The 13,622-nt window shown below is 34.8% G+C and overlaps 1 protein-coding gene across 3 annotated transcripts in view; it reads left to right on the top strand.

Annotated features, from left to right (window-relative positions):
- Positions 1–13,622, top strand: part of CFAP54 (cilia and flagella associated protein 54) — a 325,575-nt gene that overhangs the window by 145,667 nt on the left and 166,286 nt on the right. For all 3 annotated transcript variants that reach the window (XM_032346701.1, XM_032346702.1, XM_032346700.1), the window contains exons 31-32: positions 543–657; positions 1,226–1,326. In XM_032346701.1, the coding sequence (XP_032202592.1) occupies positions 543–657; positions 1,226–1,326 (216 nt within the window). The remainder of the gene's footprint in view (positions 1–542; positions 658–1,225; positions 1,327–13,622) is intronic.

Below are 13,622 nucleotides of genomic sequence, written 5' to 3'. Positions count from 1 at the left end.
GAGGGATAATAAGAGATTTAACAGTACTTGAAGAATTATCATAGGGGTCCATGGCAGATTGAAAAAATGAGACTAAGAACTTCAATAAATGATTAGGGGAAGAGAAAAGTCAGATAAAATGCTTAGGACCTGTTGGTATCCAGAAAGCAATAGTGGCTAGGAGCCTGGACATTATGGAACCAAAGAGACTGAAATCTGTTGCAAGCAAGATAGCTTGTCCAAGGTCACTCTTACATAATTATCTTTTCTGTTTTGAAGGGACATGTTCATGTTGTTTTATTTTCAATCCAGTTCTGTTTTTCCTATGTCACACATCAGCTCTCATCACATCTTGTGGTATGATTTACATTTTGTTCTTTCAAGAGGCCAGCTATTCCTTGATGTTCAGGAATATCACAATCTAATTTATGCATGAGACACAAACAATTTTAGATATCCTTCCCTATAATTTCAGTGACAACATTCATTAAAGATTTATTGTTTTGGTATAGTTTTGCAAATTCTTACAGATCCTTTTAACTGACTTTGTTTTTTTATATCAGGAGGAATGAGTCCCTACTTGGAATAAGAAAAATGAAATATAAGGATAATGTTCTATGTAAAAAGACAACCAAATCTTTTAAGAAGTTCAAAGCTGCAGTAATGGAAATTGGAAGAGTAAGTTTCTTATGAGTTTTGAATTTTAAGTTAATGAAATAAGAGATTCACATATCTAAAGATGATTAGCTACATTATAATTTATTATAATATGAAATAAGGAAAATCAATGAATAATTTTATTATTATATAGAACATTATAATTCTTTTTCTTTACTTTTTTTTTTGAGAGAAAGAGAAAAAGAGAGCGCTGGCATGTGTGTATAAGTGGGAGGGAGGAGGAGCAGAGGGAGAGAGAGAATCTTACTTAAGCAGGCTACACTTGGAGCCTGACATGGGGCTTGATCTTAACAACTTTGAGATCATAATCTGAACCCAAATCAAGAGTTGGACACTTAACTGACTAGGCCACCCAGGTGTCCCAGTACATTATAATTCTTAAGTTATCACATGGTTATTTTTATAATCATATTTTTTTGTTTCTTTTGATAGTAATTTTAATTGAGCGGTATAAAGAAATCACTGTATTTCAATGTCAAGAGATAAGCATTAGAGTATGAGTAAATTATAATATTGTGTTTAGAGTTTAGCTTTAATTTGTAACATTTTTGTCATCTCTCATATTAAGACTGCAGAACTGTTGCCAAGGAAAAGAAGTAAAAGAAATGAAACTCTAAGAGAATTTTTTTCCAAAAATCCATCTGTTTCTGAAATGGTGGAACATGAAAGGTATTAACTGATTAATTAATTCAGTAAATGTTACTGTGTCATTGGCATTATTTTCAGAATGAGGGATATAATGGTGGACTAAATAGATAAGATCACTGCCCTTGGGGAACTTACATACTAATGACAGGAGCACAATAAATAAGTAAACAGACAAATAAACAAGACAGTTTAAAATTGTGGTACATTTTGTAAACTAAGTGAACAGGATGATATGTTATAGATTAACTGGCCTTGGGTGGAAGTGATGGCAGGAGTAGTTTTGATAGGGTGGTTAAAAGACCAGTTCATAAATTACTTTGCATTATTTGTGGTCCTTAAGTTCTTGTCCAAAAGAACTGAAACCATAAAACTTACCATGGTAAATGTTTAGCTTCTATTTTTATGAGTATGAACTTATAATTCTTAAATATTCTTTTATATATATTATCTTTATTATATACATAGAATGTCTTTCTTTATCTGTTTAATGATTTCAATTTTAAGAGCAACATGTACATATTAATAGAGCCACTCTCACTTTGCATTTGCCTACTATCTGTTTATTCATTTTCTTTATTTAAATTATAATTTTTTATGCTATAAATGCTTATATTAAGAAAACAAGTTCAAATATACAATATTATACCACAAAGAACTAGAAAAAGAAGAAACTTGGCTGAAATTTAGTAGAGGAAGAAAATAACAAAGAAAAATGAGAAATAAATAAAATAGAGACCAGAATAAGCAATAACATAATATTGAAAGTAATGACCAGTTTTTCCAAAAAAGATCCAAAAACAAAAAATAAAAAACCTCAAAATTGACAATGCTCTAATTACATCAACTAAGGAAAAAGAGAGAAGCCTCAGTCTCAAAAAGCAAAATAAGGGTGGGCACCGGGGTGGCTCAGAGGGTTAAGCCTCTGCCTTTGACTCAGGTCATGATCTCAGGGTCCTGCATCGAGCCCTGCTCAGCGCTGAGCCTGCTTCCCCCTCTCTTTCTTACTGCCTCTCTGCCTACTTGTGATCTCTATCTCTGTGTCAAATAAATAAAAAAAATCTAAAAAAAAAAAAACAAAACAAAAAACAAAACAAAATAAGAAATGGAAGAGAAAAAAATAGAACAGATAACCACAAAAATACATAGTATGGTAACAGATTACTAGAAACAATTGTATATTAACAAATCAAGTAATTTAGGAAAAAACCCAGATAATCCTAAAAACAAACAAGTTATCAAGATTGAATCATGAATCTTGAAGTAGAACATCTTCTTAGATCAATAACAAGAATTAAAGTTGAATTAGGAATAAAAAATCTCCCAGCACAGAAAAGCTCTAGATCACCTTGTTTCATTGGTGAATCTACCAAGCATTTAAGAAAAATAATTAATGACAAACTTTATCAAAATTTTACAAATAATGGAATAGAGGGAACACATTCAGAATCATTGCATGAGGCCAGTACTACCCGAAATACCAAAGCAGGATAAAAATAATACAAGAACAGAAAGTCTAATTTTCTGACATAAGTATTGCTACTCTGACTTTCTTCTGGTATTCAATTGCATGATAAATGTTTCTTCACCCCCTCACTTTCAATCTGCATATGTCTTTAGATCTCAGATGAGTCTTTTATGGCTAGCATATAGATGTGTCTTGTTCAGTCCATGTACATGCAAAGTAATTATTGATAGATATGGAGTTATTGCCATTTTATTACTTTTTTTGTCATTTCTGGAGGCTTTCTCTGATCCTAGCTTGTTTTTGTCACTTTTGGACTCTCCTTTCCACTCAAAAGAGTTCCCTTTAATATTTCTTGCAGGGCTGGTTTAGTGGTCATGAACTCCTTTAATTTTCATTTGTCTGGGAAACTATTTCTCCTTCTAATCTGAATGGTAGCCTTGCTGGATAGAGTATTCTTGGGAGCAGATTTTTCTCATTCAGCAGTTTGCATATATCATGTCACTCCCTTCTAGCTTGCCAAATTTCTTTTGAGAAATTTCCAGGTAGCCTTATGGGTTTTCCTGAGTAAGTTCACGACTTCTTTTATCTTGCTGCTTTTAAGGTTTTTTTTCTTTATTACTATAGTCTGCAAATTCAATTACAATATGTCTTGGTGTCGGCCTGCTTTTGTTGATTTTGTTGGGGGTTCTCTGTGCCTCCTGGACCTGGAGGTCTGTTTCCTTTATCAGATTAGGGAAGTTTTCTGCTGTTATTTCTTGAAATAAATCTGCTGCCAGCCTTTCTTTCTCTTCTTCTGAGACTTCTATGATATGAATGTTATTACATGTGATGGAGTCACTGAGTTCCCTAAATTTATTCTTGTGTTGCATAATTCATCTTTCTCTCTTTTGTTCAGCTTCATTGTATTTCATTATTTTGTCTTCTAGGTCACTAATTCATTCCTCTTTTTTTTTTTTTCCCAGCCTAATGTTCATTGCATCAAAACTTTTTTTTTTTAAATAGCATTTTTAAAAAAGATTTTATTTATTTATTTGACAGAGAGAGAGAGAGAGATCACAAGTAGGTAGAGAGGCAGTCAGAGGGTAGGGGAAGCAGGTTCCTTGCTGAGCAGAGAGCCCGATGCGGGGCTTGATCCCAGCATCCTGGGATCATGACCCGAGCTGAGGGCAGAGGCTTAACCTACTGAGCCACCCAGGCCCCCTCATCAAACCTGTTTCTAATCTCATTTATTGTATTCTTCATCTCTCATTGACTGAGAGTGTAGTCATGTAGATATGAACATATTATGTAGATATGAACATTTTTCAAATTACTAGTTATAGCTAAGTTGCTCTTAAATTTCTGTTAGTCATGTGTCAAGTTTCCATTTTCAACACTTGATAGTATTATCAAATTTTTGAATTTTTATGGACTGTGGAGTTGTGAAATTTTATGTCATTATTATTTTAATTTTTATTTATTTGATTACTAATGAGGTTAGGCATCTTTTCATGTTTTTATTAGATCCTAGTGTTTTTCTGTTCTCAGCACTGCTTGTTTAAAACCTTTGTACATTTTAAAACTTCTTTTGTTTTCTCATGTATTTTTAGAAGTTTGAATACTATTGCTTTTCCCAGTTTGTGACTCATCTATTCATATTTTAAAGATTTTCTTTCTTAATCAAAAGTTATAACTGTTAGTGAAACAAAATGTTTTACCATTTCTCTTTGTTGTATTTGAACAAGATAGTAAAGGTATTTTTGTGAATTTAAATTTTAGATTTTCACATTTAGGAGTTTCTTTTTCTTTTTAAGATTTTATTTATTTATTTGAGAGAGAGAAAGAGAGTGCACAAGCAGTGGGGAGGGATGGAGGAGAGGGAGAAGCAGGCTCTTCACTGAGCAGAGCCTGATGTGGGGCTCAATCCTAGACCCTGAGATCATTAGTTGAGCTGAAGAGCTGAAGGCAGTTGCTTAACTGACTGAGATACCCACGTGCCCAGATTTAGGAGTTTCATCTAACTGTATTTTATTTCTTTGAATTGTGAGAAGAATAGTCCCCCTCCCCATCTCTTGTAGTTTTGTTATAGGTACCCCGCTGGCTAGCCCCATTTACCAAGTAGTCATTATTAGGCATTTATCAAGTTGTTTATTCTCCACTGTCATTTTGTCATTTAGCAAATTTTCATATGTATAGTTTTGAGATCTCTTTTCTATCCTAGTCTGTTTAATCTTTTTGTGGTTCAGTATCATACCATCACACTTACTCTGGCATTAAATTGATTCTTGTTATCTGATAGAATAAGTCTCTTCACCGTGTTCACATAAATCTTGGATATTCTTCCACAGAGTATTTTGGAATACTTCCACAGAGTATTTCATCAGGTAACACAAAAAACTCATGATTTTGACAGAGATATAATTGACTATATAATTGGTTTTAGAAGCCCTCCCCCAAGTATTGATTCTTTCTATTAGTATACAGACCATATACTTAAGTCTTTCAATAAATTTTTATGATACTTTATATGATGTAGCTATACTTTTAAAGATGTTATATATCTTTCATTAACCGCATCAAATAAGTGCTTTTTGGTATTAATGTAATGGTGTTTTAAAATTACATTTTTGAATGCTTCTATTCTTTTGTATAAGAACTTAATTGTTTTGTGGGGCGCCTGGGTGGCTTAGTGGGTTAAGCCGCTGCCTTCGGCTCAGGTCATGATCTCAGGGTCCTGGGATCGAGCCCTGCATCGGGCTCTCTGCTCAGCAGGGAGCCTGCTTCCCTCTCTCTCTCTCTCTCTCTGCCTGCCTCTCCATCTACTTGTGATTTCTCTCTGTAAAATAAATAAATAAAATCTTTAAAAAAAAAAAAGAACTTAATTGTTTTGTAAACAATTCAATCTTCTATAGGCTTGATAATTTATTCATAGATACAAGTTTTCTGTGTGGATGGTCATATTGTAAAGAGATATTGAAAGTTTTGCTTATATACAGATGGCAAATAAACACATAAAAAGATGTTCAGTATCATTAGCCATTAGAGAAACCCAAATTAAAGCCACAAGGTATCACTAAAACTTACTTTAATGGATAAAATGAAAAATAGTGGTAAGGCTAAAACTGGGTCATGCATAGAGTGCTGGTGGGAATGTGAAAAGATGCAGCCACTCTGGAAAAGACTGTGGGATTTCTTATAAAATTAAACATATGCTTACCATACAACCTCAGGCCTCATCAAAATTTAAAACTTTTGCTCTGTCAAAGAACCTGTGAAAAGGATGAAAACATAAGCTACCTACTGGGAAGTATTTGCAAGAAAGACCTTATATCTGGAATATATAAAGATCTCTCAAAATTCAAAAGAATAATAAAAACAAACAGTCCAATTAGAAAATGAGCAAAAGACACTTAAAATTGTAAAAAAATGATAAAAAAACATGAACAGATATTTCACTAGGAGTATGCACAGTTGTAGGATGCTTACCTCATTTAATTTTAGGATTATCTTGATGGACATGGGCAAGCTGGTTCTAAATTTTGGAGGAAAAATGTCTTGAATAGCCAACAACTAGAAAATGCCTATTTTTAGAGGATTTTTTAAAAAAGCATTTATTTTTTAAAGCACATAGAACATTTATAGTATTGACTATAAAGCAAATCTCAAAAAATTTCAAACATTGGATTCATACAAACCACATTTTACTGTAATCGATTACAATAGAGACCAATTTTTGAAAAGATAGAACCATAAAGATCCTATACATTTGAAAGTCTTAAATAGACATTTAGAAATAATTCATGGGGAAAAGTAGAAATTATGTGATAATTTGGAAATACAAAAAACTTGTTGGAAATTTGGTTGGAATTGTTCTGAATCAGAAAACATTGAAGTCTAAAATGTTTCTTATCACTATTTTAACTATAACTTACAATTCTTAGTATATAGTAGTGTTTTTATTCTCATTTAGTTCTACATAATTTAAAATTATCCTTATATTTTCTATTTTCTGTGACTAGGTATTGCACATCTTTGCTTTGATTAATTCCTAGGTATTTTTTAAGTTACTAGAACTATCTCTTTAGAATTTAGTTTGTAATTGTTTATTGCTGGTATGTAGAAATAGAGCTATTTTTTGTATATTGACTTTGTCTTCCATGGGCTTAATAAATTCGCTGATTAATTCTAATACCTTAACTCTAGGTTATTTTGGGTTTTATAAATATACAATCATATTATTTATGATAGACAGCTGTTTTACTTCTTAATTTTCAATCCTTGTATTTCCCCTTCCGTACTTCCTTTTTCTTGTTTTTGTTCTTGCTAAGCCTGCTATTTCAGTGCTGAAAGAAATGATGTTAGTGGATATCTTTGTCTGATTCCCATTTCAGAGAAAAAGCTTTCAGGCTTTCAACATTTTATCATTAAGAATTATATTTGTGGTAGGTTTTTTTTTTTTGTAGATATCCTTTATCAAATCAACATTATTATTTGAGTCTCAAATTTTTCCAGATTTGGCCATTAGGAGCCCTTTCAGCCTAGCTCCTTAGTCTTTTTGATATGTCACCATCTTTTTTTTGAGCTTCTTCCTATTACCTTAAGATGTTCATCTTGTACCTTCCCTGTCCTGGCCCTGGAAACAGTTGATTCCTTTTAGTGGAAGTAGTATTTGGAATCTAAGTTCTGGAGACTACTGAGATTTCTTTGCTTCTAGGTCCTTTCAATAGACAATACTAGGAAATATCTATGTCCATCTAAATAGATCTATGTATCTATTTAAAATTGTAAGGTACAATATATCCATTTGTAATGGATGTACAGATACATCCATTTTCAGTTCCATACCACAAGATACTTTCCAATGTTTTCTCTTTCCCTAATTGTAATTTTTTTTTATAATTGTAAGAATCCTGTTTCCATTAAGGTCAATATATTAACTTATTTGTTTAAGCTAGAATATACAGATGATAATGTCTGGATTCCTTAATATTTTCCTAATTCATGTTTCTATCTTCTTCTTATGGTTCCGTATCACTGAGCATTTATTTATGTTGACTGTCCCTCCTGAGTTTCCTCTCTGGCTGCTGGGTCTGCTCACATCTGTGGCTCATAGAGACAGAGCTACTCATGGAGTACCCTGCACAGTAGGAACTACTCAGGTAAAAGAAGCAGCATTCTCTACCCTTTGGGCTGGCTCTTGCTCCCTTCCAGACCCCCTGGAGTCTGTTACTATCTTGACAAGATACATAGAAGAAGGCTCTCCTCTGTCACTGCTCTCCCTGGACTCTCACCTTCAGTGAGGAAAGATGTGGCTAGTCCTGTCAAACTCTCCTGGACCTTTTGGGGATACTTGACCTTCCATCCACCTTCCTTTCCTTTTCGTGTGTGTGTGTGTGTGTATGTATATGTGTGTGTGTGTTGTGTCAGATTTAGACATATTATCTATTAAATGAGCAAGATACTCTCACTTACCAATTGAGATTCTTTTTCCTTTCTCCAATATAAATCAGACAGAATGGTGCTGACCAATGAGACAGTAGCAATGTCCACATAAAAAAAAAAGGAGAGAGGTACTTCGAAGAAATATATCATGCCATGTAAACAACTACACAACTATAAAAATAGTTGGATGACTTTGAGATTTCGATAGGAATAATTTTAAACAAATTGAATTTATGCTACACTTAAGATATGAACTACTAGCTAAATTTTAAAATACTAGTTTTTTTCAGAGTATATTGAATATGGATTTTTTAAAAATTGTATTATTAGCCCCAGGTGTACAGGTCTGTGAATCACCAGGTTTAGACACTTCACGGCACTCACCATAGCAAATACCCTCCCTAATGTCCATAACCCCACCACCCTCTCCCTACCACCCTCCCTGCGGCAACCCTCAGTTTGTTTTGTGAGATTAAGAATCTCTTATGGTTTGTCTCCCTCCTGATCCCATCTTGTTTCATTTATTCTTTTCCTACCCCCCAAACCCCACAAGCTGCCTCTCAACTCCCTCATATCAGGGAGAGCATATGATAGTTGTCTTTCTCCGATTGACTTATTTCACTAAGCACAATACCCAATAGTTCCATCCATGTTGTCACAAATGGCAAGATTTCATTTCTTTTGATGACTGCATAGTATTCCATTGTATATATAGACCACATCTTCTTTATCAATTCATCTCTTGATAGACACCTAGGTTCTTTCCATAGTTCGGCTATTGTGGACATTGCTGCTATAAACATTTGGGTGCACGTGCCCCTTAGGATCACTACATTTGCATCTTTAGGGTAAATACCAGTAGTGCAGTTGCTGGGTCATAGCGTAGCTCTGTTTTCAACTTTTTGAGGAACCTCCGTGCTGTTTTCCAGAGTGGTTGCACCAGCTTGTATTCCCACCAACAGTGTAGGAGGGTTCCCCTTTCTCCGCATTCTTTCAGCATCTGTCATTTCCTGACTTATTAATTTTAGCCATTCCGACTGGTGTAGGGTGGTATCTCACTGTGGTTTTGATTTGTATTTCCCTGATGGTGAGCGATGTGGAGCATTCATGTGTCTGTTGGCCAACTGGATGTCTTCTTTGCAGAAATGTCTGTCCATGTCTTTTGCCCATTTCTGGATTGGATTATTTGTTCTTTCGTTGTTGAGTTTGGTAAGTTCTTTATAGATTTTGGATACTAGCCCTTTATCTGATATGTCGTTTGCAAATATCTTCTCCCATTCTGTCAGTTGTCTTTTGGTTTTGTTGACTGTTTCCTTTGCTGTGCAAAAGCTTTTGATCTTGATGAAGTCCTAGTAGTTCAGTTTTGGCCTTGCTTCCTTGCCGTGGGCGATGTTTCTAGGAAGAAGTTGCTGTGGCTGAGGTCGAAGAGGTTGCTATCTGTGTTCTCCTCAAGGATTTTGATGGATTCCTGTCTCATACTGAGGTCTTTCATCAATTTTGAGTCTATTTTTGTGTGTGGTGTAAGGAAATGGTCCAGTTTCATTCTTCTGCATGTTGCTGTCCAATGTTTCCAACACCATTTGTTCAAGGACTGTCTTGTTTCCACTGAACATTCTTTCCTGCTTTGTCGAAGATTAGTTGACCAAAGAGTTAAGGGTCCAATTCTGGGTTCTATGCTGTTCCATTGATCTATGTGTCTGTTTTTTTGCCAGTACCATACTGTCTTGATGATGACAGCTTTGTAATAGAGCTTCAAGTCTGGAATTGTGATGCTACCAACTTTGGCTTTCTTTTTCAATATTCTTCTGGCTATTCAAGGTCTTTTCTGGTTCCATATAAATTTTAGGATTATTTGTTCCATTTCTTTGAAAAAAATGAATGGGATTTTGATAGGGATTGCATTAAATGTGTAGACTGCTGTATGTAGCATAGACATTTTCACAATATTTATTCTTCCAATCCATGAGCACGGAACATTTTTCCATTTCTTTGTGCCTTCCTCAATTTCTTTCATGAGTACTTTATAGTATTCTGAGTATAGATTCTTTGCCTTTTTGGTTAGGTTTATGCCTAGGTATCTTATGGATTGGGGTGCAGTTGTAAATGTGATTGACTCCTTAATTTCTCTTTCTTCTGTCTTGTTGCTGTCTTGTTGCTGGTGTAAAGAAATGCAACTGATTTCTGTGCATTGATTCTATATCCTGACACTTTACTGAATTCCTGTACAAGTTCTAGAAGATTTGGGGTGGATTCTTTTGGGTTTTCCACACATAGTATCATATCATCTGCAAAGAGTGATAGTTTGACTTCTTCTTTGCTGATTTGGATGCCTTTAATTTCTTTTTGTTGTCTGATAGCTGAGGCTAGGACTTCTAGTACTATGTTGAATAGCAGTGGTGATAATGGACATCCTTGCCATGTTCCTGACTTTAGGGGAAAAGCTCTCAGTTTTTCTCCATTGAGAATGATATCTGCAGTGGATTTTTCATAGATGGCTTTGATGATATTGAGGTATGTATCCTTTACCCCTATACTTTGCAAAGTTTTGATCATGAAAGGATGCTGTACTTTGTCAAATGCTTTTTCAGCATCTATTGAGAGAGAGTGTCATATGGTTCTTGTTCTTTCTTTTATTAATGTATTGTATCACATTGATTGATTTGCGGATGTTGAACCAACCTTGCAGCCCTGGAGTAAATCCCACTTGGTCATGGTGAATAATCCTTTTAATGTACTGTTGGATCCTATTGGCTAGTATTTTGGTGAAAATATTTGCATCTGTGTTCATCAAGGATATTGGTCTGTAATTCTCCTTTTTGATGGAGTCTTTGTCTGGTTTTGGGATCACGGTAATGCTGGCCTCATAAAATGAGTTCGGAAGTTCTCCTTCCATTTCTATTTTTTAGAACAGTTTCAGAAAAATAGGTATTAATTCTTCTTTAAATGTTTGGTAGAATTCCTCTGGGAAGCCATTTGTCCCTGGGCTCTTGTTTGTTGGGAGATATTTTGATGACTGCTTCAATATCCTTACTGGTTATGGGTCTGTTCGGTTCTGTATTTCTTCCTGGTTCCATTTTGGTAGTTTATATGTCTCTAGGAATGCAACCATTGTTCCCAGATTGTCAAATTTGCTGGTGTATAGTTGCTTATAATACGTTCTTAAGATGATTTTATTTCGTTGGTGTTGGTTGTGATCTCTCTTCTTTCATTCATGATTTTATTAATTTGGGTCCTTTCTCTTTTCTTTTTTATAAGTCTGGCCAGGGGTTTATCAATCTTATTAATTCTTTCAAAGAACCAGTTCCTCGTTTCGTTGATTTCTTCTACTGTTCTTTTGGTTTCTGTTTCACTGATTTCTGCCCTGATCTTTATTATTTTTTCTCCTCCTGGGTTTAGGCTTTCTTTGCTGTTCTTTCTCTAGCTCCTTTAGGTGTAGGTTTAGATTGTGTCTTTGAGACCTTTCTAGTTTCTTAAGAAAGGCTTGTACCGCTGTATATTTTCCTCTCAGGACTGCCTTTCTGTGTCCCACAGATTTTGAACAGTTGTGTTTCCATTATCATTTGTCTCCATGAATTTTTTCAATTCATCTTTAATTTGCTGGTTGACCCATTCATTCTTTAGTAGGATGCTCTTTAGCCTCCATGTATTTGAGTTCTTTCCACCTTTCCTCTTGTGTGAGTTCTAGTTTCAGAGCATTGTGGTCTGAAAATATGCAGGGAGTGATCCCAATCATTTGGTACCAGTTGAGACCCAATTTGTGACCCAGGATGTGATCTATCCTAGAGAATGTTCCATGTGCAGTAGGGAAGAATGTGTATTCTGTTGCTTTGGGATGGAATGTTCTGAATATATCTGTTATGTCCATCTGGTCCAGTGTGTCATTTAAGGCCTTTATTTCCTTGTTGATCTTTTGCTTGGATGATCTGTCCATTTCAGTGAGGGGGTTCTTAAAGTCCCCTACTATTATTGTATTATTGTCGATATATTTCTTTGATTTTGTTATTAATTGTTTTACATAGTTGGCTGCTCCCATGTTAGGGGCATAGATATTTAAAATTGTTAGATCTTCTTGTTGGACAGACCCTTTGAGTATGATATAGTGTCCTTCCTCATCTCTTATTATAGTCTTTGGCTTAAAATCTAATTGATCTGATATAAGGATTGCCACCCCAGCTTTCTTTTGATGTCCATTAGCATGGTAAATAGTTTTCCACCCCCTCACTTTAAATCTGGAGATGTCTTTGGCTCTAAAATGAGTTTCTTGTAGAGACCATATTGATGGGTTTTGTTTTTTTTATCCATTCTGATACCCTCTGTCTTTTGATTGGGCATTTAGCCCATTTACATTCAGGGTAACTATTGAAAGATATGAATTTAGTGTCATTGTATTGCCTGTAAGGTGTCTATTACTGCATATTGTCTCTGTTCCTTTCTGATCTACTACTTTTAGGCTCTCTCTTTTCTTAGAGGACCCCTTTCAATATTTCCTGTAGAGCCTGTTTGGTATTTACAAATTCTTTTAGTGTTTGTTTGTCCTGGAAGCTTTTTATCTCTCCTTCTATGTTGAATAATAGCCTAGCTGGATATAGTATTCTCAGCTGCATGTTTTTCTCGTCTAATGCTCTGAATATATCATGCCAGTTCTTTCTTGTCTGCCAGGTCTCTGTGGGTAAGTCTGTTGCCAATCTACTATTTTTACCCTTTTATGTTACAGACTTCTTGTCCCGGGCTGATTTCAGGATTTTCTCTTTGTCGTTAAGACTTGTAAATTTTACTGTTAGATGACAGTGTGTGGACCTATTCTTATTGATTTTGATGTGGATTCTTTGTGCCTCCTGGATTTTGATGCTTGTTCCCTTTGCCGTATTAGGGAAATTCTCTACAGTAATTCCCCAAAATATATCTTCTGCTTCCCTTTTTCTTTCTGTTTCTTCTGGAATCCCAATTATTATAATGTTGGTTTGTCTTATGGTATCACTTATCTTTCGAATTCTCCCCTCATGGTCCAGTAGTTGTTTGTTTCTCTTTTGCTTAGCTTCTTTATTTTCTGTCATTAGGTCTTCTATATCACTAATTCTCTCTTCTGCCTCATTTATCCTAGCAGTAAGAGCCTCCATTTTCTATTGTACCTCATTAGTAGCTTTTTTTATTTCAACTTGGTTAAATTTTAGTTCTTTTATTTCTCCAGAAAGTGTTTCTCTAATATCTTCCATGCCTTTTTCGAGTCCAGCTAGCACCTTGAGAATCGTTATTCTGAATTCTAGATCTGGCTCATTGCCAATGTCCATATTGATTAGATCCCTGGCCTGCAGTACTGCCTCTTGTTCCTTTTTTTTTTTTTTTTTTTGTGGTGAGTTTTCCTGCCTTGTCATTTTATCCAGATAAGAATATATGAAGGAGCAAATAAAATACTAAAAAGGTGGCAAAGACC

The sequence above is a fragment of the Mustela erminea genome, chromosome 6 (assembly GCF_009829155.1).
Source record: "Mustela erminea isolate mMusErm1 chromosome 6, mMusErm1.Pri, whole genome shotgun sequence".
Classification (NCBI taxonomy): domain Eukaryota; kingdom Metazoa; phylum Chordata; class Mammalia; order Carnivora; family Mustelidae; genus Mustela; species Mustela erminea.
Note: the sequence above shows the minus strand (reverse complement) of the source record. Positions and strands in the feature narration are given on the sequence as shown.